The 26503-nt window shown below is 37.7% G+C and overlaps 2 protein-coding genes across 2 annotated transcripts in view; one reads left to right on the top strand and one right to left on the bottom strand.

Moving 5' to 3' along the window:
• Window positions 1–12153, top strand: part of LOC139115586 (E3 ubiquitin-protein ligase RNF19A-like) — a 39335-nt gene extending 27182 nt beyond the window's left edge. The window contains exons 8-10 of the mRNA XM_070677829.1: window positions 397–637; window positions 2377–2471; window positions 5392–12153. Of these exons, the coding sequence (XP_070533930.1) occupies window positions 397–637; window positions 2377–2471; window positions 5392–5843 (788 nt within the window). The 3' untranslated portion in view covers window positions 5844–12153. The remainder of the gene's footprint in view (window positions 1–396; window positions 638–2376; window positions 2472–5391) is intronic.
• A 398-nt stretch (window positions 12154–12551) lies between these two features.
• Window positions 12552–25369, bottom strand: LOC139115587 (sphingosine-1-phosphate lyase-like). The gene is made up of 11 exons (XM_070677830.1): window positions 24912–25369; window positions 24260–24512; window positions 22709–22874; window positions 22279–22395; window positions 21443–21594; window positions 20378–20477; window positions 19749–19863; window positions 18704–18825; window positions 17344–17446; window positions 15547–15665; window positions 12552–15064 (listed from the first exon to the last, which is right to left on the bottom strand). The coding sequence occupies exons 1-11, from the start codon at window positions 25171–25173 to the stop codon at window positions 14942–14944; spliced, it is 1632 nt and encodes a 543-aa protein (XP_070533931.1). The 5' UTR covers window positions 25174–25369; the 3' UTR covers window positions 12552–14941.
• Window positions 25370–26503: the final 1134 nt, after the last annotated feature.

Here is a 26503-nt window from a genome sequence, read left to right as displayed (position 1 = left end):
ATAATGAATCTGATCACCTAGCATTATAGCCAAAGATATTTTCCATGTCTACAAATTCACTGGCATTGCCAAAACTATAAAATAATACCCCTTCCATAGTGTCCATAATGGACCCTGGTAAACTTTGCATGCCACTGTACTTGGCTTTGCCTGGTATATTAGGTTGTGCAAAATTTGCTTTTTGCCCATTATGGGCAGAGAGGGGGTATGATTTTACTTAACCACTATAGCAAGAGAAAGTCATAAACAAGCATAAAGCACAAACAAGATAAAGATGGCTTACTTGCCAGCAATTACAAACTTTATATAAACCAGTACTTTCAATAAATTGGAACTTTTGAATTTTTCAATGTGAGTGTATCCTGCTAATAGAATACTTTTTGTGTCATCCAACAGGTGACCAAAGTGCTGCCGAGGTCAACTCTGCAGTCGTCAACCCAAGCATTGGCGAAGCCAGTGTAGGTGGTTTGACTGGCAGCCTCAGCGCTAGCGGTAGCCATATGGATCGCGTGGGTATCATCCGTGACAGCGATACGGTCAGCGACAGTGCCAGCACAAGGGCCATTGCAGGTGCTAGTATTACAGGCAGCTTGTCTGGTAGTGTTGTGGCAGGACCCTCTGGTATTGGTCAAAACAGGTAAGACCCAGTGCTTTCTTAGTACGTAAATACATGTAAGTTGCCTTGCAGTCAAGCTCCTTCTGTGGTAAATTTTGATTTATTTTTTCAGTATTTCATTGCATCAGTGCAGTAAGGTCTTCCCTGTAAATTTCTGTATTTTACATGTGTGCCAGAAAAAATTGATTTCGTTATAATAGCAGTCTTGATATGTGTATGTGAAAGCTGAACACATAAATACTTTATGATGGACCCTAAAGGCGGCCTAAGAATTTTTGCTATGCTTGAATTTCACACAATGTAACAAGTTATTCTAAGTGACAGTCACTTTCAGAAGAAGAGTGATTCCGATAACAATGTCAGTTAAGACTTTCTTGCAACTATTTTTGTTCTCTTTATAGAAAAGAGTCTTGATCTATTCCAAAAATCTTGTCTAAATGCCTAGCCTTACACGTGTAAAAAATGACCTCTATTTATGTGTAGTCAAATGGTACACTTGACAAATGGATTTTACTCTTGAATAGAATTCATCCGTCAACAATATATAATACAGTGTCTTATCAAGGCTAATACTTAATGCTTCAACATGTTTAGGGGAGTAGAATACGAAAATTTGTCTTTTCTGTATAACAAAAATACATGTAATGAAAACTTTAAAACTTTAAGTATCAGAGCCATTGGTCGTGCTTGTAAAACGTTTATTTCTCAGAAATGGCTCAGATATCTGGGTCTCACCTTTGGTTGTTCAGCCTAGATATTGCTGAACCCTGTGTTTATCGTAAAGAAAGACAAGTAAAGTCTGACACTTTAGCAGTCAAGGAGGACCCCAAGGAGACAATGCTGTTCATCAGGAGTAGTGATTATCACACAGATAAAGCAAAGCTAAGACATCTCAGACTTGGTTTCATCGATGATAAGCAATTTAATCCCCACCAAACGCATTTCATTTTCTATTCTTAGTGATGGCTAATACGCCATTGCCCTTGCAGAGCAATCTAGATCACGAGGGTTGTATAAAGCTGTTGCCCAGGTCTGGCAGTGCCCAAACTTCGTCATATTTTTCTCATTTGGTGATGGTATCCTGTGCGTACTTCTAGAGGGACTATGTTTTATGTTGAATCAGATTAAGTGATGTGGTGATGTGTCTGTCTAATGGATATTACTTGTATATTAACTGTAATCTGTCATGATTTGTTGAAGTGTTTTTACATGGATAAACTGTACAGTTACCGTCTACTCGAAAAAAACATTGAAATACTCATTATTCAGCATGCCAAAACACAGCCAGGATTTTTTAACAATTAAATAGGGCTTGTCCAATTATGTCAGAGTTCCATTATTGACATGCGAAAACAAATATTACATCTGAAAAATTTTGGCGATACTTGTGGAAATTGCTCCCAGAGGAATGGTGAAATCGATCATTTCTTCCCACTGATGTCATGTTTCAAACAATGAAAAGCACATGCACAAGAACCGACAACAAGCCACATGTATGGTAATAAAGATTTACCCAAAGACAAACTCCATTCCTATTTTGTCACAGCAGCAAATGTTGCATACATGTTACCGTATTATGTTTTCAGACCTACAATAGCAATCAGCCCTACTTTGTGTCCAGTGTACAGAAAGTGTGACAGCAAATGAAAACACAGATTTGAATTTGTTGTTTGAAGAATATTTGAGCAGCCCGTATTGCTTTTAACAATATTGTTTTTTAACGACAGTTGTGTAATCCTGTTTCTTTTTGTATTGTCCAGGATGGAAACTAACGTTGATGTGGCTAACAACCGGAACAGCATCAGCAGTGAGTCCACTTCCATGGGGATGGCTGACAATTCCAGTACAAACACTGGTAGGTTTAAAATACGAAAAAGAAGAAAGAACAAGCATAGGATGAACGCAGAACAAACCCAGATAAATATCATATGAAACAGGCATCATAAAGATTGCTGCTTTAGTACGCAAAACATGACATTTCTGACTATTTTGACAGTGTTGTGGAATTTTTGCTAAGAAATAAAAAGATACAGTGTGAAGTTCATGTTATCCGTGATGGTGTGTATATGTAATTTGTCAGGATCTGAAATGGAATGAGTACTTCCTCCTGTTTAGAAAATGCATTCTCTCTATTTGCGAAATTGAAATTTGTTTGATGACTGGGTCTTGAATACCCTGAAAGTATTGCGACCCTTTCAATATGATTGAATTATTTGTAATTTTAAACAGACGTATATAACAAAATGCATTGGGCTTCTGAATATATACATGTTCATCAATCATAATTGCATAAATAATTGCATGCTCCATTCAGGCTAATTCATTGTACTCTTCAACATATCAATAAGACACACCCAGCGATGGTATACCACGAGATTTTGACCACTTCACGACATATATGCATGAGCGATAGTGAGTGCATGTATGAAGTGAGCAGGTCAAAATCAAGTGGTGTACCGTCTCTGGGTGTGATTTATTGCTATTGTATCATAACAGTATACATGTATTGAAATTCTTGCATGGAACGTCAAAAAAGGATTTTTGCTCTTGCCAAAATCTCGCGCGTGTACCAGCCGTGGTATATCACAAATATACCACGGTTCCCTTCACGTCATAACCAATCCGATCGCTTTATTTGCACCATCAATATACTGGTATGATATAATAATTAGTATTGCTCAAGAATGCAGGTCTTATGATTATGACTCATTATCAATGGGTGAATATTCCAGTTCCTTTGACAGTGTACTGCATGAAATTCTAACCAACTGCAACCCCCCCCCCCCCCCCCAATTTAATACCTACAACAAAATCAGAAGGTAGCCATACCACCAAACGTCACTCAGTATTTTCTTTGCAAGTCACATGTTTAGATACACCTCATTGTATTTGTCCAACTCTTCACCATACTGCAGTTGAAAATTGGCCGAAGGCCTAACCATGTCTGCTATAATTAACCACCAGGGATGCCCACCAGTGCAATAGACAGCAATGGTGTGAAAGGAAAGTTAGGTTATGAAAGGAATAATTGTAGGGCAAACATCAATGCATAATGAGAAACACATAAATTGACCTCATAAATTGACAGTTACATATAGCTGTAAGCATGGCAAAAGGGATTCGTTTGAAAAAAAACAAAAACATGAATTGCTGCTGGAAAATAGGATAGGGGAGAAATTGTTATGTTGTATGGGTAAAGACGATAGCTCCAAGTATCTTTGAGTGTAAGATTTGTCTGAGCCTGCCAGTCATCAAAGCTTTTCAATATTTATAGGGTGATGCTATCATGTAGGCAATGTCTATATTGTTAGAATTACCGCTATTGTTGAGTATGGTAACCTAGATCTGAGTGAACTCTGTGTTTTGACATTTTACCGCGCAAAAGTGAAAGTGAAAATAGTGTCCTTGACAGGAAACATATAAAATGAAAGGTGTTTGCGTATGAAGTGGAATTTATCTGGAATGAAATATTGATGTCTTTTGAGATGAAACGTGCTGAAATTTTACATGCACACAAAATGTCAAAAGAGTGACTCAGCTAATTTAACTCTCTTCACTAAATTTCCCTCGTAAGATCAAATCACTCTGTAACAAATTATGACATCAATCTGTCAAGGTGCCTTAGGTTATTCTTTCTTGTATAAAATAAATCATTGCCCATCATCAGATTTCATTGACTTGCTACCAAGATCACATTAGCCACATATTGCTCCTACATCTCAATATGTAATGAGGTTATCTGCAAAGGAAAGCAGGTTGATATTTTGGTTGTGGATAACTTGACATAGATCATGACAGCTTACAATGTGATGTCAAGTTTTAATCTGACATGCGTCAGCACAGTGTTTGCTTGCAGTCACATGTAGGATTTTTTGTGTCAAAATTGTATGCTTATCATAGGCAGGTGTCACCCGTAGATGAGCTACTGTTTTAGACTACAGTTAGAGGAAATTTGGTGAGTACACAGAAAAATAGGAGGGTCAAGGTAAACTATGGCAGAAACTGTGGCAGGGATCTGGAAAAATGAAAGTAAGATTAGAATGCATGGGGTGGTTTATTTGCTGGCAGTTCGTGAGTCACTGTTTCCTACTTACATAAACATAAACGCTGGAAGCTCATGTACAGCAATAAGATGAATTCTGTCTGTGAGATGTGGAGCTGTAGACATTAGTCACACAGGCAATCGATTATAGTGAGTGATACTAATTAGGATGAGTTGAAATCAGCAAGGAGGGAGTGTGGCAACGTCTCAGAGTCTTCACCGCTGATAAATTTGCATACAGAAACTGACAGACAAAATGGACTTGCAGATTAACTGAATAGTGCTTCAGTGTGTAACTTGCAGGATTCACACAACTGTTTTCATTGTAGTACGCAATGTTTATTGGGCACCAGAAAGTATTTAGCTTTATTTCTGTAGATTCACATGGTTGAAACTGCTCTATGCAAACAGGTGTGCCCCAGTGCATAAACCTGTGTTGAAACATACATACATACATAAATACGCACAAACAGACACATACATACATGCATACATACTGTAAATAAATTAATGTACATACATACACACATATATATGTTACAGATAAATGTACCTACATGCAGTACATCATCCACACACATACTGTATGTACATACATGCATTTATACGTACAGACAATCAGTACAGACTCGTGGACATCAATTGATTCATACATATGGTACAGGTATACAAGTACCTACTGAAGTCTTTACAACTCATTGATGCAGTATTGTCCACCTTTTTTTTATTTCAGGTGCTAGCTGTCAAGGCAGCTCTGCCCCAGCTCCTGTTGAAGTTCATGTTGATGTGCTGGAGAGGAAGACCAAGTCTCGGCACAGCAGCGGCAACAGCAGTCTCGCAGAAACGACCTCTCACCCCTACACCGGGGAGGACAGCACTGATGATAACATCTCACGTGCCTCGACGAAGAGCCAAGCCGGTAAATCGTCATTCGCGAAAGGCTCCATGCGACACAGCTCTATGAAAAAAAGCAGTGTTAAAATCAGCGAGCCAGTTCGCGAGGAGATGAGACCAAGACGTGGCAGTTTTGATAGCACTTCCATCCATAGTTACAGCAGCAGTAGCACTGGTAGTGGAGCTGTTCAGTCTCTGACTGAGGTAGAAAGTGATCACCCACAAAGTGCCAGGCAACAAAACAACAATGCCTCACCAAAAACTGTTCGACACGCACCGGAAAGCAAGTGAACATCTCCCCCGCTCCACCCCTTTCTGCGATAATCCTCAAGTTGCATAACTGTGCCCCTCCAGCTGCATTGCTGTGGCCCCTGTGATCAAAATGCTATGAGCTGCAAAGCTATGCTGTATGGTTTCTCCCTTTCATGCTTAAAGGTATACTGTCACCTGTTCCAATTTTGCCACAGTTACCATGGAAAGAGAAAATCTAACCAATCACAGATTTTAAGCGGGTGGCCGCTTTTTAAGAACAGAGCCCTCACAGGGGCATTTTGAATACCAAGGAACGCCCTTTTGACCATATATGGGCATAGTTAGATTACAGGTAACTGTATACCTTTAAAGGGGCAGGTTTTTTTATCAGCTCTATCTCCAGACAAATTGAGCAACTGTGCACAACTTTCAAAGGAGAACAAAGGACTGAAATCTCATAAACAGTCAGTGTCAACGACCACTGATCTGAGAACCAGGAATTGAGGACTGCCCCTTTAAGCTTTTCCAACAACAATTATGAAGTCCCCCAAGCAACATGTACGATCCCTTACCCTGCACCCACCTAACCCCCTCGCTGTACTGCAATGCAAAAGTCCTCTAGGCAGCAATCCCCTGCCTGTTGACTTCTCACCAAATAATGCTAAACAAACATTCCTGACTGGCAATGTTTCACCCCATTACTTTTTTTATATTGTTAAACTAAACAATCGTCTATCCATATTTATCAAAACTTTTACTTCCCTTAAACCCAGGGCTCATTGACTAATCTGCATAGAATGTAGCAAAAGCGTGAACACCTTGCTTTTGAGAAAATGTTCTCTTGCGAAAAAGCTGTGACTGCCTTTTTTCTTCACATTTGAAAAGAAGTGTGCTGTTTGATGCATGCGCCAGGACTGCCCTTCATGATGCCAGTGAAGCTTGCAAGATATTCTCTTTGTCTATGGCTTGGCTGAACTTGGCCTAGGTCTGGCTGAATGGGGCAGAGGTTACACTGGTTGCCATGGTTATAATGGTTGCCATGGCTACATGAAAACAAAGCTCAACTTCCAAATGTCACGCAGTGTAACAATTTGACTTATATACTATATATACCAAGGTTTTAGAGCTTGCAAACTTTCTGAACACTTCCATGCATGTGCTTTTATGCATTCCGATTCTTGTTTTGTGGCAAGATTTTTGACTTTAAAAACTCCCCTTTCTCTTCTAGTCCACTGACCCAAGTGCTACAACTAATAGTCTCCAAGCTGCAACAAAAAGATGCTTACATACTTCCATACTTGATTTATAGGGGGAAAAAATTATCAGCTCTTCACAGGTTTTATCAACATTTATGGGGGAAAAAATTTGTCAAATTATAATTCATAAGTTGCATAATTATAAAATTCCCATATACACCTTACAATGTAGGCGTTATAAAATTCGCATATATGTTACATGTATGTGTTTTGAAAATCACATGTACTCTGAATCAATGACCAGTTTGGTTTTCTGTTTGATAAAACTTCAGATCTAGTTGCACATTTCTCTAACCTTTGAATTCACCTGTCACTGATTAACCAACAATTACCGCTCTTATGTTTGAAAATTTTATTTTTCACTTATGTGTAATAGGAAAACACATTGCTTTGTAAATGGACATGTCATTTCTTGTATTTGGCATTAATTCCATGTTCTGCCAGCACTGGCTTCACTTCTAGTGCCATGCCCGAGAACTCCAAACTTGCAGTTTTTTTTACAGTAAACAGATTTGATCTATCATATCAACTGTATGCAAACGATAAAAGTTATTTTTCAGATCACCAAGATTAATACCAGGTAGTTATAATATTGAACTTTTAAAATCACTGAAAGACTTATTTAATATTCAGCTTTTAGAGTTACAGATATTGTTTTCAATTTGTCAACCTTGAATACAGACGCTCAGTTTATGGAATCATTGCATATCAGATTCAGCTCTGCAGTCTGGACTTGTTTGTCAGTTCTCCCTACATGAAGCGTTGCTATATTGGTAAAATGCAAGTATGTCTCTTGGGGACAGATTATGAAACCTAACAAATTCCTTGCCTGTTTACACTGTTTGGACACCTTTGGGAACCTGTACAGAGAACTATATACTTGCAGTCATGTTTTTGTGAAAGTCAAATTATTTTGATATTTTCCCATTGACTCAACATGGAGAATGTCGGCCATTTTGATTTTCAAGTATTGAATACACGAGGTCAGAGTAAGTCAATCCTTGTTTGGTGTCTACACACATAGGTTTTCAGTTTTTCAGGGAAAAACCTACTTTTCTCGCAGAATGTTCCAGTGTTGACAAAATTCTGTTGCAAAGCCATGACTGAAACATCACAGCAAAATCCTTCCACACAGCAGTCATTTTGAACCATGCGGTAAAGAAAATTGTGTCCTTTAGAAGCATAATAGTTGCGGGAATGAACAGGCTGTATGTGAAAGCTGTCAAATAATGGCACTTCAATTCTGTGTCAAACACTTTGTGTGTGGTTTTTAACCACTTATCCACCTACCTGTCAGAACTGTGAGTGGACACAAAACCAAACTTAATACCTCTGGCCTCATTTTTTTTTCTGATCCATACTTTGCACTGCTATGCCAGCCCTCCAGTTATGTACTTGCTTTTACTCAGATGTACGGTATGTGGTAGTCACCAGCTGACCAAGCATGTGGGTTTCGCATTTACCCATCATCTACGCAACAGTCTGCCAAAGTATAGTGCGTCAATTTTCACAATCATGTTATCAACGTGACAGTCTGCTGAAGTCCATTCATTTGATCTATTTTATTTGATATTAATACGCCCACAGACTTGGGCCAAAGTCTACAGCTTCCCCAAATTTTTATTCGCAATTATGAAAGAGAAGGACTGATCAGTGTTTCCTCAAGAGAGATATTAGCTGCAAATTTTGATATTTTATCACCATTATTGTTCCTGCAGACAAATACACTTTGTTATTCCGACCGGTGAAATACAAAGCATTAGCGTTGCCAAGACAATGCACTGTCTACAGTGTGCAGTGTTTTTGTCTACAAATCAACTCTTGTCCATCCAGAAATTCAGTTATCAAGAACAGCATTGGACAGTACAAGCATACAAATACCGTAGTCCTGACAGGCTGCTAAACATTTTGGCAAAATTTCGGATAAAGAACAAGAAATTGTATTTCACGGATCGAACAAAAGTACTGGAAAATATAGTGAGAGCCAATGAAGCTTTAACAAAGACTGAGCATATACGTTAAAAAAATCATTTCTTACTGCACATTATTATGTTAAGGTAGTATGTGCCTCGAAAGTGAAAGACTTAACCTTTTCACCCCCAATTCCCTGTATACAGGTCCACACTTACCATTGATAACGATGGGTTTGGACCAAACCATGGTGGTGAAAGGGTTAAACTTTTGCTCAATCTTTCCTGAGTGAAACTTTCAACCATTCTCTTTCAAAATAAAGAATTAAAATCGAGAGTGACCGTGCAAGTTTTGGTACTAGAGAAACAAGATTAACGGATATTTGAAATTCAAAATGGCCGCCATCACTGTGCTAACTCTATGGAGAAAAAATAAAATTTTCGATTTCAAAATAAGACTAGAAATTTTTCTCACACCAAGAGCTTTTGAAATGAGCCCTAACAAGTAGTTGATCAGAAAATAATTGGAAAAGTTTGAGAGTGGCAATATCGCCAAGGCACATTCTACCTTAAGGTAGTACGCGTCTCAAAAGTGAAAGATTTAAAACTTTTGATCAAAATTCAAAAATGAAATTTTCAACCATTCTCTTACCAAATCAACAATAAAAATCAAGGGGTCACCATGCGAAGTTTGGAACTGGCGAAACAAATTACCCAACATTTTGCAATATTTTAAATTCAAAGTGGCCGCTATTCCTGTGTTAACTCTATGAGGGAAAAATAAATTTTAGATTTTCGACAAACTAAGACTGTGAAAGTTTTTCTTTAAAGTGAGCCCCCACAAGTGGTAGATCAGAAAGATTGTAGAAAATTGAGAGTCCAAAGATCTGTCCCCAAGGCGCGTTCTACCTCAATCTTTGCCAACGAATATAAACCAGGAAACCGTAGAAGGCTAGTGCTTTATACCATGGTTGCCTATATTCTAAATCTTCAGAAATTCTCATAGTTAATTCATAAGCTTGCATAATTCTTCTCACAATGACATTTGACTGCAGTAGTCTTTGTATCTGCTGTCTCATACACCTTTAAGAAAAATAGAAGAATCCTATCAATGCAGAAGATATCACTCCCCATTTCCTCAGCTAATGTTTGAAATTATGATAATTATCAATTTGAAGTATTTTACGTGAACATGGAACACTACGAAACATTGAGCAACAGATTGTACATTTGCTATCTGCTGTGTATGATACTACCGTTAAATACATGTACATTGTATGAATTTATGTATGTATTCACTGACGATAATAGGTAACACATCACGTGAGGTATGTGTTTATTGTCACTTCAGTGTGACATAATCTTTGCACTTTTCCAATTTGTATTTTATAATTTGTAAGTTTTCCTCAATCAGTCCTGTAAATGTGTGATTCAGTGCGTGGTTGGTATCCCAGAGTTTGGCTTTTGAAACTGCATTCTGTGCAGCGTGGAATGTGAAGACTTGCTTCAGTGTGACCTTGACCTTGTAGGGGAGGAGTGAGTTATCTAACAATTGGCCAAAATATTGATTTTTTCGTTAGCTCCAACTCATCAATGCTTTTAGGTAGAACGGACTAGAATTTTGTGTGTGGAGACTGAGCCAAGCAGAGTGAGATTCATACAGTTACCATTTACATCAGTTGAGTATTATTTTCCTTCATGTAGAGTTTGTTTCCATATCTGGTTTTGACTAAGTTAATGTAGAAGAGAAGACTTGTCACAGTATGTGACTCTGTGTAGGATACGTCCTCTATTAGCTGTTCACAGAAGATTAATCTGTTTGCAGCTTTCCGTTTTTTATGAGCAATACATTACCATATATAGGGTGGTGAATATTTCTATCCCAGCCAATGAGTGTGTGGTTCCAAATCACATGACTTGTTGCCCAAGAACGATTGGTCAATATATTGAAAGAAATTTACATATCCAATGCACTGACAGTAATGACTTTATTTCTGGGAATGAATTAATTTAACTTGTGAAGTCTTGCAGGCATCCACTTCCTACCTTGTGACGAACCCTGCAAAGTTCCCTTTAATACCTTTTTTATCTAAAGGTATAACTCTCCTATGTAACAGCACTATCATATTCATTTTTTTTTTTGACACAAACATTGCTTTACAAAAAAATAGGCACAACTTTTTAAAGTTGTGTACAAATTGCTCTTAATGTATATTTCAAATGTTTACTTTTCAGTGTAAATGAATGCACAGTTTTTTGCTAGCATTGCAGAGACCATTACAAGATAGTAACTGTATCATCAGTTGTGGAGCTTGACGAGCCTTTGGTTTAGTTAGTATGGGTTAAAAAAATTTTAGAAGGATAAAAATTCCGGTATAAGTTGAATAGTTTGAAGCCCAGAGTAGCAGCAATGTCAATTTAAGAATTTTGAAAATTATATTGCCTAGCAAGTTGTATTTTTACAAAATGTCGAAAAAACAAATTTTGATATTACGTGGACACTGAAATTTCCCGGAGAGCTTTCAACTCACGCAGTGGGTATGTATTTTGTATATATAGCATATTAGTGTGGTTACTTTGGAGTATCAGAAAAGATCAGACTATGTCATTTTTATTTGCATATTCACGAGATTGGTGTATTACTACCAGATAAACCCAGAAAAATGGTTACGTTATTGTAAAAAAAGTGAACTGGAATAATTGGTTTTGATTGGTTGCTCACATGGTAAGATGTTTTGTGAGCATCGTAGTAGCCAATCAGAAGTCTACCCACTACCTGTTTATCATAATTTGATGGATTTCCTTCCATGGTGCTTACAGCTTCGAATCATTTTGATTTCAGTGAGTGCCACTTTTTGTTCAAGACATGTGGAACTGGCAATCACACTGGCTTCTACGTAAATTATCTTCAGAACTGCTTACTTACACGATTGTAAATTTGTGGTGTCAGTTTCGTACTTTGTAATTTTGGTCTGGCTATAACTACCAGCTCAGCGGTGTTTCCTGTCTTTGAACCGAGTTGGACAGCTATTTATATTAAATATTTTGGTCTCTGTTGCAATTATAGTAACCACATGTATGCTTCAGTTTGTTTGTTGTTCTTTTTTTTTCTTTTATTAAATGTAAAACAAGGATCTGTTGATTGTATTTTGTTGCAATAAATATTTGGTAAAAAATATTGCAGACACAGTCTTTCACAGTCTATGTCTTACTGAAAGGTAGCCCTCCCTCATCAGATTGCTTTTAAACTTGGTATGCATGGGTAAATTTAGTTAAGTATACTCACTCTGGCCTGCCACATCGAATCAAATGTTAGCCAAGTATCATTGACGCTACGTTTGATACATCTTACTTGATGCCAACAGTCGATATTTGGCCGTGAAATTGAAGACAGATTTTTCATGAGAATATGAATAGTAAATTCTTAGATGGACGCTCTGACACAACAATCAACCCGTTCACCCCCTGATGCCTGTAAACAGGTCCACACTCACCATCGATAACAATGGAATTGGGCCAAACACATTGTGGTGAAAGGGTTTTACATGTGAAATGTGAAAAACCATGTGAGATATAAAACCTGTGATGAATCGGCTCTCGAAAGTTTTATTGCAACAACTTGTACATTTCATTGGAAAATATGTGAAATTTTCATGTAAAATGTGAAAAACTATGTAAGATATAAAATCTGTGATGAATTAGTTGTCACAATTTTTATTGCAACTTGTACATTTCATTGGAAACTATGTGATTTGTTCATTAAAAATGTTCTTTGGAAAAAAATTTACTTTCAAAGCAAGGAAGGAAGACCGCGACAACTACACAGCAAAGGTACATGTATAGCGAAAGCCACATCACTTCAGTTACATGTACATGTAATACGTTGCTAAATTCCTGCAATAAATTTCTTGTTTTATCACCAGGATGACAATACCAAGCAACATTTCTCATCAGGATGGTCTTCACTGAAATATTGAGGTCTAAAATATCATGTTTCAGATATCATTTTTATAATACACCATTTTATACATTTTAATTATCATTTTTATGATATTACATCTTCTCATCATAGAAAATTGTGGGTGGATTATCAATTTTCCAGGATTTTCCACAACTCAATTTCATTTTCAAGGACTTTTTCCGGAGGCGCTAAAATTCAAGGACTTCCAAGTACTTTCCAGGAGGGTACAGACCCCAATAATAGTCAAAGTATGCTATATTCCAGTCACCAAAAATCCCCTCAAATTCTGATTATTGAAAATTCATTACCCTGCAAAAAATGATTTATTAAGATAAAACGATGAAACTGAAACAGAAAAACAGTGCATTGAACTGGCAAGACAGCAAAACATCTATTTATAATAAAAACTTTGATAAGAAATATCTCCTCTTTTATCAAACACTGACGATACAGATATTAAATTCATTAAAAAGATTATGGTACAATCAATATCCTAAATGTACTATTAAAAGCAGCAAAATGCATCAGAATATGATGATAAAATTAGGAACCCTGAACCATTGAAAAAGGACACCACTGATAAAAATTACATCCACTCATCAGTATCCTGTCAAGAATATTCATTCAAGAATTGTGAGTTAAACAGATAACATTTTAACCCTGTTTACAAGTTTTTTACATATTCCCTGCATTTGTTTATCAAAGATGGAAAATATACATATTGTGGTCAATCAGTCACAAAACTGTATATATATTTGAAAAGCATCCAGAAGCAGATATTTCTTGATGGAAATATTTTGTACAAGACTTGCATCACTAAATTATAAATGTTTCATTTTCAAATCGAATCTTATATACTTGTAAGGCCTTATACTCCGATTGAGAAATATCACTGACTTACATACAAATTTGCATAAGAATTTGAAGAAACCCTGATATCCTATCCTTAGATATACTGATCCTTGCCATGTTAACTGACAGCAATGAGCTTTCCACTGCCAAATTTTAGTTCAACTGTATCATTGCTGTACGGCAAAGTTTGATCTATGCCTGTGAGGAATATGGTAAAAGCATTCAGCCCCATTTCCTCAGTGCAACGGTCCAACTTCAACATTGAAAACAATGTGGCTGGGTCAAACCATTGAGGTGAAAGGGTTAAACCTTCACACTGCCATAATACATCTCATACAAACTAAGTCTATTACAACTACATATCAACAAACAAAAACATTTGGTACATTATGTAGCACCTCTTAAATCCATCCCTATTTTGCCAATACACCAGTTTGACTAATGCACATAGCCAGTAGATAAGCGGCAAATTGTTGGCTGAGTAAGGATTATTTGGGTATTAGTGAAGATTAGCAACATGTACTGATGGGTTTATGAACCCTGGTAACATTTCTGCTGTGCCCTGATATGACTGCATCAATATCACCAAGGGGAACATGCCGAAATGAATAAAATTCATTATCTAATATTGCCCTATTCACAAACACAAGTTGACAAAAATTTGGGCCAACAGAAATTAAAGATGAAAGAGCCCAGCTATTACACTTAATTACAATATTATTAAAATCAATAATTTTTCTCTAAGATTTAGTTCAAATAATGCCATTGATTAGTGAAGTTTTGTAGATTATTTCATGTCTGTGAAACTGAAATGAACTGCTGTAGCCTTCATTATGTTGCGTTCATCATTTAGAAATTTTACAACCAGCTGTTTGGCTACATGTAGCATACCTGTGAAATTAAGATTCGGGGACAATTAATGCTTTTACAGTAAAACTTAAAGTCTTGTACAGATTTGAATAAATTAAAAGTATAAATTTTTTGGGCTGACCTAACAAAGTTGCCTCTGATTGGTCAATTTGATAGGCTCAACCAATCAGAAAACATGTTCAACAGGTACACTGATGATATAGCCAATGACATAAGACCATTCAGAGCCCAGCACATTGGCCAGAAAATTTAAGATGACCAATTGAAAAGCAACTGCAGCATTTTGTTTTAATTTCTGTAGATTTCACTGAAAAACTCGACGATGACATCATTCACTAATGCCTTGTCCGGAATGTTGGCCAGCATACCGTACATCGCAGATGCACCTGGTTTACTCTTGACTTCACCACTCTGAAAGATAAACAGAAACACAAATACTCTTCCAATACCAAGCTATGGCAAAAGTTCAAAAGAAAAGTTACCTGGAGCTTATGAAAATGATCAAGTACAGAATTTCCCTCTTGTTTTGTGTAGATACCTCTATTTCTCTGTTATTTTGATTCGTTGCAATAAAACCATATATTTTTTATTGATATAATGGTCACGTGATAGACTGACCATTTGTTGACTGACAGACTAAACACGAAAATGCCAGAATGAAATAAAATTAAACAGATTCTTTAGAAAATAGAAGAAATCTGCATGGTAAATTGACAACATGGTGAATCAGATTTTTGTATATTTCCAAAGATTTTGACAAATCACATACATAAAGTCCTACACAATAACATCTTGATATTTTGACTTTTGATAGCACTGCATTTTTCAGCAGCATTATCCACACAAAGCTCTTCCTAAATCAGATGTAATCAAGACCGGATTGCTTCCCTGACCTTGACTTTTGCAGCAGCTTCCTTGAAATCAGATATAAGCTGATCTTCAACACCGACATGCTGAGGCAATATTGAACAGTGTATACTGGTTGGAAATTGCTGTCTTTCCATTTTCCAACCTGAAAAAAAATTCAACATTTAATATTAATTATGTTTAGAGCTGTGAAAATGTTATCTTTTTCCGCATCATTTCAATTCTTTTGGGTTCAGCAGAAAATGTATTTGTCATGTTTTCTACTGCATGGAACATACTAGTACTAGGTCATTGGCCACCCTTGCTATCTACAAACTATATTTTCAATGTTGCAGCAAAGTACTCGAATAAATATGGAATAAACATTTATGGAACAAGAAACTGATTTAGTCTCCTTGCAGAATTTGAGTAGACTGTTGAAAATCACCTATCCATACATAATTAAAGGTTTGAAAAAACAATGTAGGTTAGTGGCATGGCTTTCAAGTATTGCCATTGAGCAGGGTGTGAGCTACATATTGATGAGATGTAAATTTTATGCAAATGAGCATCTAACATGATTGATTGATCATCTGCCAGGATTACAAAAATATTGACTCTCGCATTACTCTTGCTGGAAGGGACAATGGCTGTTAACACACACACACTGTGGCAACCTTGCTGTTACATGCTTAAAGGTATATTGTAACACACCTCATCCGCAGTCTGTGTTCTAATTCGCCAATTGACAGTCACGTGGGATGCGTTCTTTTTGTGCTGATCCACGTAAACGACGTCATCAGGCATCATTTGTCGGAACTGTTGCCTGCCAGGCATCAGTTCCGAAAAATGATGCCCGCTGACGTCTAAAAAACATTGGCGCATGCCCGAACTGGAATGTAAACACAAGATGCCGTCTGCGGACAAGCGAAACGATAGTCGAGAATTTCTCGGTTTATCCTACTTTCTGAAGAAGAACTGAATGCTCTGGTTTCAAACAAGGACTCGAAACGAACGAAGACGATAATCAAAGGTGCATTGAACGTTTTGCAGAAGTATTGCGACCCTGTCGGCAAAAACTTTTTCTTGCTGAACCACTCCAACATGTTACATCATGCGACAACTTTTGTGTATGGTACGTGCTTATTTATGACTACGGATGAGGTGTGTTACAAAACACATATTGACTGGCCATTAGGGCAACAGCATACGTCTTTAACCCCTCGGGCCTGTGAGTCACCCCCAAAAACAGACTGTTTCCCTCGGCCTACGGCCTCGGGAAACAGTCTGTTTTTGGGGGTGACTCACAGTCCCTCGGGGTACAGACGTATGCTGTTGCCCTCATGGCCAGTCAATATGTGTATACTGTCACCTGTTCAAATTTTGCCACAGTTACCATGGAAAGAGAAAATCTAACCAATCACAGATTTTAAGCGGGTGGCCGCTTTTTAAAAATAGCGCCCTCACATGGGCATTTTGAATACCAAGGAACGCCCCTTTGACCATATATGGGCATATTTAGATTACAGGTGACTGTATACCTTTAAATCACTGTTAGATCTGTCATTGTTGACATTTGATTCATCAGATTGATGAATAAAATAGAGAATATGACATTGTAACAGCATCTGCTGTGATGAGCAAAGTCAAGCATCTGTGCAACAAAAACATAGGATTCAGAGATGAGCATTTCAGGATATGTGTAATCAACAGTAGCGGCATGTCCGTCTTTTCTCACACTCACAGGGTCTGAACTGCACATCATTAGTACCATCTGAATCTACCATTATCATTTTCATGGAACTTTGCACACAGTAGGGGTGAGATAAGGCAAGGTTTCATACCTTTGTCTTCCATAGCATCAGCTACAGCCAGCATGTCTACTGACGAATCGGAAGCACCGACAGCAAAACATGTCATGACCGGGTCACCTAGGATACACAAACCCTGCATGCGAAGAAATCAAAAATAATTTGTGAATTGAATCTTTCCTTTAAGGTTAAATCTTTCTTTCAAATAAATGCTCCTACTGGGCATTTGTTACTTTCAAAGGCATTAGAAAATCTACACAAAGCTAGAATGAAATGACAATTCCTAGGACCAGTATCAAGAATATTTTCAGTCGATCCTGCAACTTAAGGTACAATGCACCTCGAAATTGAAAGACTTAAATTTTTGCTTAAATTTTCTTGAAGAATACTTCTAACCATTCTCTTCCAAAATCATGAATATAATATAGGGGTTACCATGCAAATTTTAGTTCCAGCAAAACAAAAATTACCTAAAATTTACTGATATTTGAAATTCAAAATGGCCGCCATCCCTGTGTTGACACTATGGGATGAAATAAAATTTTTGATTTTCAAAAAACTAAGACAGTGAAACTTTTTCTCACTCCAAGAACTGTAAAATGAACCCCCACAAGTGGTAGATCAGAAAAGAATTGCAAAAAGTAGACAGTCAGAATGTCTGTCCCCGTGGCACATGCTACCTTAATCTAGCAGTCTTGCTTTAATTTTTAATCATTCAATGGAACAAGCCAGAATTCAAATTGAACACAATGCTGATGTAGATAGAATTCCATGTGTATTCTCATGCACCTATTTATCAACATGTATTTGTTTGTGCCACAATAGCATCTGCAGCGTCTGTTTCCCATAGAGACACTGTAGCAGTCATAGTGGGACATTTTAATCATTAGGGGAAGGCTGCATTAACTTGCTGGGTACCTGAAACCCGAGTCCTTGCCTGAGCAACTCGGGTGACAAACAGAAGACTTTTAATCCCCAAGGTGTGAATGTTCCATTGTTATGTTTATCTAATCCAGCTGGTGCCATTGTAGTGCCATTGTAGGAAAGGCAGGTCTGTGAAATTGATCCCCTAGGGAAGTCGGGTATTCCTAAGTATTCCTAAATTAATGGAGCTTTCCTGTAATGTCTGGATTGCACCCATTGAAACAACAGTGACAGGTCTGTACGGTGACAGACAGCTGGAATCCTAATGAAAAAGTCTGAACATTTCAAATCAACTAGTCTGGAAGTAATCATTTGGGGCATTAATGTCGCACCAACAGATTTCCTCAAATCTCACATAATAACTTCATTGTTACACAAAAGTACACTGCCGCGTACATAAAGTATTATTTCCCTGTGACTCTAATCCAGTCTGTTTCCATTATTTTCTTCCTTGAGTAAACATTTTTACCGGTATTTTCTTGATCCCATTTTTCAACTTCTCTGTTGTTGCCATCAGCATCTTGGCTTTCTCCATGTATCCATCTTCACCGAGATGTTTCAACGCAGCCCAGGATGCTGCAATATGGCCGCCTGGTACACAATAATCAAAATACACAGTAATGTGAATATTGTTAATTTAATGCAGTTTAAATTACTGGTACCAGTCAAGGGCAGATACAATTGTCAATGATTAGAGTTTTTGTGATACTGACAGATTCAAATGAGCTCAGGCAAAGATTACAAACAGCAAAGTAACAGTCAATCATTATTAAACACTTTATATGCTAACATATAGAGTGTAGGAGCAGGAATGAAACATTGTACCAGTATGAAATGTGATTTTAATTACATTGATCTGTGAAATACAATGGAATACTCCAGCAATAATATCTTATACATATTATATCATACCAGTATATTGATGGTGCAAATACAGCAATCTGATTGGTTGAGACATGAAAAAAAACCATGGTATATTCGTGATATACAAAGGCTGGCACACATGTAAGGTCTCGGCTTGAGCACAAATCCTTTTTCCACGTTCCGAGCCTGAATTTCAATACACTGTCATGAAATAATAGCAATAAATCACACCCAGCAACGGTATACCACTCGGTTTTGACCAGCTCACTTCATATATGCACTCGCTATCGCTCATGCATATATGTCGTGAACTGGTCAAAATCTCGTGGTATACCGTCGTTGGGTGTGCTTTATTGCTTAATCACTGCATATTTATGTCATCTTATTATGGGCGTTTCTTTGTGACCATGATATCACAGATACACAGAGCACAATCGACTGAATTTCAGAAAAACTTGTATTTTCCATTTAAAGAATGACAAATCTTCGTGTATCTGATCTAAACATATTTCCTCTGCTTATTATTTCAATCAAATCTCGATTAGAGTCTTGAAATGATCAAAACAATATAGAAAGGATTTGCACCTCCAGGAGCATATTTTCTGTGAACTTGAAGTTCAAGGAAAAATTGTCTTGAAATCAATACAAACCTGGTCTAGTGCCTGCCATAGAGGGCGAACCAAACAGTCCCCCTGGCCAACCAGCATATGCAAATATCTGATACTTTCGAATTTCAGGATTTCGATACACAACGATACTTGCCCCCTGCGGAGACAAGACATTCAGAGAAAGTTAGGATGTTGTTTTCATTGCATTGAATGAAGGAAAAGACTCATTTCCATTGATGCACAGAAAAAGAACCCTGAATCTTTTCTCATAGTATCTGTTGACACTGATTACTTTGCTTTGTGACTCTTTCACCCCTATTTTAAAATGGGAAGGTCCAGCAACACCATTAAAAACAAAGGGAATGGACCAAAATTTCCTGGTGAAATGGTAAAGCATCCATATGACTTATATCACAATCTACAACCTTTCAAACACAAACATGCAATTTTGTTCTACTTTTTGTTCTACTTTTCTCATGTTCACATCATGAAGTTCTTCAATTTTCGATTATATTGTTGCATATTGTATATCCTGGTAGCTAAACTGATTCCTGCCTTTCCATTTCACTTAATGCACAAAAATCAAAGTTTGGATAAAGACCTCAATTATATCACACGTTTTTTTCCATCAGTAACTATAACACCTTAAGAGTCCATTTGTAGCTTCATACCTTAGCTCCGTATCCATATTTATGAATGTCGGCAGAGAGGGACATGACTCCGGGAACACGGAAATCAAACTTTGGAACGGGGTAGCCAAGCTTTTCCACCCTTTAGGAATGAAGACGGTTATTGTTTTTCTGGATGATCAATGAAAACTGCAAACTGTGCCCTTTAAATCAGATTTAGTGCCTCATTTGACAAGTGAAAGGGACAAAGCCGGCCACTTTTCATGAATATCATTTGATACGAGACACTGTTTATATTGTTTGACATGTTGAAAGCTACTGAATGAAAGGGTGACCATGCATATATTCGACCATGGTTTTTATACAAATTAAATGAAACCATCACAAAAAAGAATAAATGGTCATGACCATTTATTCTTTCTCATGTTGGTTTCATGTATCGTGTCTAAAACGGGGGCCGAATATGTGCATGGTCACCCATTCATTCAGTATCTTTCAACATGTCAAACAATATAAACAGTGTCTCATATCAAACAAAATTCATGAAAAATGGCAAACTTTGTCCCTTTAATTGCAGCAAATCACTTTGTTCTGTTATTGAGGCAGTAAAGTTGAGGAATAGATGTTAAACTTATAGTTCTATTGACATTGTAAGGTTTTTTCTGTAAACTGCTGCTGTCAGGAATAATCAACATGTCCAAATTTTTGTATGGAAACATTTGCAACAGGGTACTAACGGCAGAAATTGCATGTTTTATGTTGTTATCTGTAAGTTGGAATACATTTGAATTTATCAAAACACAGAATTCAAAAACATTTTAAGTTTACCAACTCGCCATTAACAAGTATGTTGACATTTTGGTGCACAATGTTTGCAGTTACGCTGTCAATGAGCACAACGGTCTGCAATTTGTGCGATTGCCAGGCTGAGAGAAACTCTGACAGTTTTCTCAAGACATCTAAGTGACACAATACACAGCTTGATTGCGTGTTGTTCGCTTTCTTACGGCTACATCTCTCTAATGAGCTCGTTAACCTTTTAACTCACCTTATCATTGATGTGTGTGAATTGCCCTAAAGATTGTGACAGACAGTGACAAAACTCACCATGGTAACATGAAACCGCCAAAACACGCATCTACATGGACAGGTAGCCCTCTCTTCAGAGCCAGGTCGGAGATCTCTTCAATGGGGTCAACGACCCCATGACAGTAATGAGGGGCTGATCCAAGCAGCAGAATTGTGTTTGCAGTAATTGCCTTGAAAGACAAAATGAAGAAAAGAGGCGCATCAGACATTAACTGCCTTTCAAACCCCTAGTACTTGTAGATGTTTGCACAAATTTTGTTCTGTTTGTAAACAACACGTTTTTTGTATCCTCCTACCACTTATTTGGCTTGATTACACAGTTTATGGGACTTGCATCCATGGTGTTGAAAATTGAGTTTTAAATTCTAAGAACCACTGACAACCTTTGAATAGATAAATTCACATGAAAACACTTCTTATTGTAAGAACAATTCACACAGTGGTATCCATTAGCTTGGAAAATGAGAGGGATGGCCAATTTACATAACAATGTGTAATTTGCATATGCTTTTGTTGTGTAAATACATTCTTTTATATTGTTATTAACATATGAATAAAATGCTCAAAAAAAAAGATAGGTGGCCAAACCCTAAAAATCCCCTTGTTGAGAAACATTGAGCATGTTTTTGACCCACTACTTTGACCCGGCTTTGCAATTTTCATGCACGATTTACTATTTACAAGTAAAGGTGATTAGGAATGGACAGATGTGTAGTTATCAGATTTGTTGTGAGAAGATGGCTTCTGTGCTGGCTGAAAACATATTGCGATCCAAGTTCAACAAATAGCTGGCATGTTGTCAGAGTCAGAATGAAAGTCTTTTGCTCAGATGAATTATTCAGTTGAATACTAACTTTTTCATACTTTGCCATATCTGGCTTGCAGTCCTTACCAACGGGTACATGAACCATTTTCACGTTGAAATAATGCGCGGCCTTCTCAAAGGCTGGGTGAATTGTGATCGGAGCAACCTGGAAAAATCAAAAGAAAACTTTACACATCCACCGTGTGCACTACTTTAATGCTTTTGTAGATGCATGAAGCATTCCTAGTTATTGACGTTTTTTTATTCATTTCTGACACTGAGGGCGCTGTTCTTAAGTCTTGTCAACTCAAGCCTCATAGTTGCAGGCTGAATGGTATACAATAAAATGACGAAAAGAGTTGATTAAGCTAGTAAATAAATAGGGGCGGAATGTCACAAAAAGTAAAATTTAAGATTTTTACTCTGGAAACACAAAATCAGAAACATGTCTTGCTGAATGCACAAATTATATTTTATACCATTTCTGGATCTTTGATCCCAGGGTGTAGTTTTCGAGCTCTGTCTCTGTAGGTTTTGATTGCCATTAGGATGCTTTCAGTTCCGCCAGATGTCAGGGATCCTGTGGCATTCTCATCACCATGCAGCATTGCAGCACCCATACTGACAACCTCCGTCTCAAAACGTCTGAAAATAAACAAATCTCCGTAAATCAAACTAGCAAAAATTCATCAACAATAGAGCATATATTTCATAACTATGGCCGGCATCAATGCTTTTGTATTGACATATCTCAATTTAAATGTTGTTTAATGTTTGTTATACTGGTTCCTTTTTCTTAACCAGGTATAGTACTCAGAGTTGGAATGTTCTTTTGAGTAAGCAACCATATTGATCTTACCCAAAGTGTGTTAAAGTGACTGTTGTGCACAAACATTTCATTAATGTTACAGCATATTTATTTCTTGTCATGAACACATCTCTTCGCTTTTGTACTCCATCTTGATGCACACAAAAACAGCAAACTCATAGAGCTTTATAATATGACTGAATATGAGCTAAATCTGCAAAGACAGTTTATTTCTTTGAATTTCAAGAGAAAAAATGGAAAGATTCGGCCACTTTGGATGATTCATGTGCTCCGGCAACACTTTTAATTTTGGGCCCAAAGAGTGCCAAAACACAGCCAGGTCATTGCCTCTTCTCCCAGGAAAAGGACAAAGTTTTCTGACATTCACTCGTCACCTGACTGTTCTCTTCCATGGAAGCATTAAAGCGTTTTATCACATATCTTTCACATCTTAATCTCAAGTTAAACAAGAATATTAATGGATGCAGGTTGCAAAAGTCAAACTCAGGTACTTCTTTCCTGACAGACTATCTTCACAGCCCTGACTAAACCGCTTGTTCACCCTTACTGAACAACTTGTTATCAGCTTAGTTACTTAGCAACAGACTGTTTTCTTTGTCTACACCAAGATACTGAAGGGGTAGCTACAAGTACACACAGACACAGTTAAGGTTTGGGTCATAAAAACATTAAATTCTAAATAATATTTGTCATGGCTGACAAATCAATGTAGTGCTGGCTGCACCCCTGGTATACGTAATAGGATCCAGACAGATCTTTGCACCTTTCAAATTGTGATTCAACTGTGGTCCTAGACTTAAATATACCCTGTTTACATGTTATGGAAGATCAATGTTCATATACAGAACAATAACTGTAATAAATTAGCATTCATATTTTTTTACTGCATATTTTGAAGCAGATGAGAGCAGTATAAAATGAAAGGACCTAGAGAACTTGATAAGAAGAAGTAAAAGAGAAAAATGCATTTTAGTTGCCTATAGAAAAAGACAATCTGATCTGAATATGGTTCCTCCAACTCCAATTTCATTCATCCAAATCATTCTCTTCAGAAAGGTCATACCATTGCACAGGAATAACGGGTGATAGGGGGCTGTGGCAACAACTGGATTTCTATACATTCTTATTTTTCAAAAAACTACAAACTGGGTTCCTCTTTAAAGAACACAATTGCAATAACCAGGATGAACAACCCACTCACCTCAGGCTCGGATAAAACATTGGATTCAATGCATTCTCATGCATGAATGCGTGATGAAATTCTTTCAACAGAGTGTCGTGGTCAACGTCGTTGAGGATAGTTTTGTCTGAGAACATGTCGAAGACCTCCTCCTGGAGTTCAAAGTTATCGTCCTCCATGGTGTAGACCATGGCAAATATCTTGCCCGAATGGGAATCCTGCTCACACCGCTTTGCTACGGCCATCTCTTTGCGGAGCTCATCGGAAGGAATTCCTGAAGTTGATTGAAAAAAATGATTGACAGGTGTGATTGAGAAGAGCTTAAAAGCATTAAGATCTTGGACTATATCCTCAAGCAAGAACGGTCGAGGTGAAGGTTGTACGAGTTTGACCTTGACAAAAGGTCAACCGTTTCAAGGGCCGACCTGTCTGACCATGGATGTAGGAAGAGGTACCTCCATGGTCTGACGTACTAGAAGCTAGTATCATCGCCAGCGTGAACCCAAGAGTTCAGAGTGTAATATCGGAGGGGTCCGATCAAAGGACAAACTTCCTTGCCGGATATACCTGAAGCCTACAACTTTGTATTGCTACTTCTAACAGACGAGTTTTCCATTATCATGAATCAGAAAACAAATTTGAAAAGGGAAAACGATTCATTGATTGCACATACCTTTCTTTGGCAGTGTCACCATTGGTTTTCGTTTCTTGGCCTTTTCCTTGGGAGTTTTGCCTTCCTCTCGTAGACTCTTCACAAAACTATCGACCTCGCTCTTAACCGCTACGCCGATGAGTTGCTGAATACCGGGAAGGGTCTTCAAAAACACCACTGTCGACCTGGCGATACCGTGCCATCCTTCGTTGAGCCAAATTCCAACCAGCCCGGCTACGATCACGGTGAACACGATGTGTTCTAGTAGGCTAAACCATTCCATCGTTCTTCCTGCGAGCTCCTCGGTTGAGACTATGTCTGTAACATAAGTTTGGGGTTGTAGATCGTCGAACAAGGTACGACGCAGTCGAACATTGGCATCGTTTATCTCTGTACTTTGAACGGACACGATGACATGATGACAGATCCCAAAGAGATGGCACCGTATCAGCTTCAGGGTTCAGGTCAGAGTTCAAAACACTTTGTTGAAAGTGCACCACGCCCTCACAGGACAGAAATAAGAATCTTTCTTTTTTCCAACGGAAAAGCAGGTTCCTTTGAAGTTTCCTTTCCACGCGAAACGTACAACCTGCCTTCAAAAAAAGAAACAAGATAATAATTTTGATGCACAGATGCTTACAAAATACAAGTATGATTCTGACATCATTTCTTCATTTCCAAATTTGTCAGGCGATATTTTACTAGTATTACTTTACGGCAATAGAAGGTCCGGTTTGCAAAAATTTTGACAGTATACTAGAATTTGCAAATTTAAGCTTATGTTACTTCGATGAACACTGAAGCTCTGGCACGGCTCGGAAAGAGCAACTGAATCTAAACTTGCTGAGTACAAAACCAAACCATGCCCTTTCGAAATTAAGAATTAAGATCAAGGGTAAAATCGAAAAATGTGATACAAATAAACAAATTACGCCATACGCCTGAAATTCATAATAGCCGCCATCCCTCGGTGTGTTAACGCTATGGGGACACGTAAATTTTCGATTTTCACAAAATTAAGACGCTTAAAACTCTATTTACTCCATGAGCTTAAAATGAGCCCCTCCCACAAGTGAAAGACTAAAAAACAAGTATTGTAAAGGTTTGACGGTCCGAAAGTCTGTCCCCGAGACATATTACTTTCAACTTCCTTTCGTCAGTTTCGCATATCAGCTTTGAAAAACACATTTAGAAACGCATAGTCTCTTCGATCACCCAGTGTCGGGCCAGACTATGCAACAAGAAGTATCTTTCCAAGTTAATTAGAACACCTGTGTAATATTGCTATTGGTGTAGAAATTACATCAATTTCCTATACTATCGTTGTCACATTGCTACAAGATGTACTTTCCATTCTGTAAGTGCTGTTGTCGCAGCCTATCGGGAGACCGAGAGGAAATGCAGTCCCTTCACGGTCGTGACTTTCATGTTTACATTTGGGTTTAAAGGTATACTGTCACCTGTTCAAATTTTGCCACAGTTACCATGGAAAAAGAAAATCAGAGAAAATCTAACCAATCACAGATTTTAAGCGGGTGGCCGCTTTTTAAAAACGGCGCCCTCACATGGGCATTTTGAATACCAAGGAACGCCCCTTTGACCATATATGGGCA

The sequence above is a fragment of the Ptychodera flava genome, chromosome 17 (genome assembly GCF_041260155.1).
Source record: "Ptychodera flava strain L36383 chromosome 17, AS_Pfla_20210202, whole genome shotgun sequence".
NCBI lineage: Eukaryota > Metazoa > Hemichordata > Enteropneusta > Ptychoderidae > Ptychodera > Ptychodera flava.
This window is presented reverse-complemented; position numbering and strand designations above follow the sequence as displayed.

Coding starts and splice junctions, on each gene's coding strand:
- LOC139115587 (XM_070677830.1), bottom strand. CDS start 25,173: ATGGAATGGTTTAGCCTACTAGAACACATCGTGTTCACCGTGATCGTA. Junction 18,826..19,748: donor TATGGCAGGCACTAGACCAG/GTTTGTATTGAT, acceptor ATTGTGTACCAG/GCGGCCATATTGCAGCATCC. Junction 15,065..15,546: donor AAGCTGCTGCAAAAGTCAAG/GTCAGGGAAGCA, acceptor TTTATCTTTCAG/AGTGGTGAAGTCAAGAGTAA.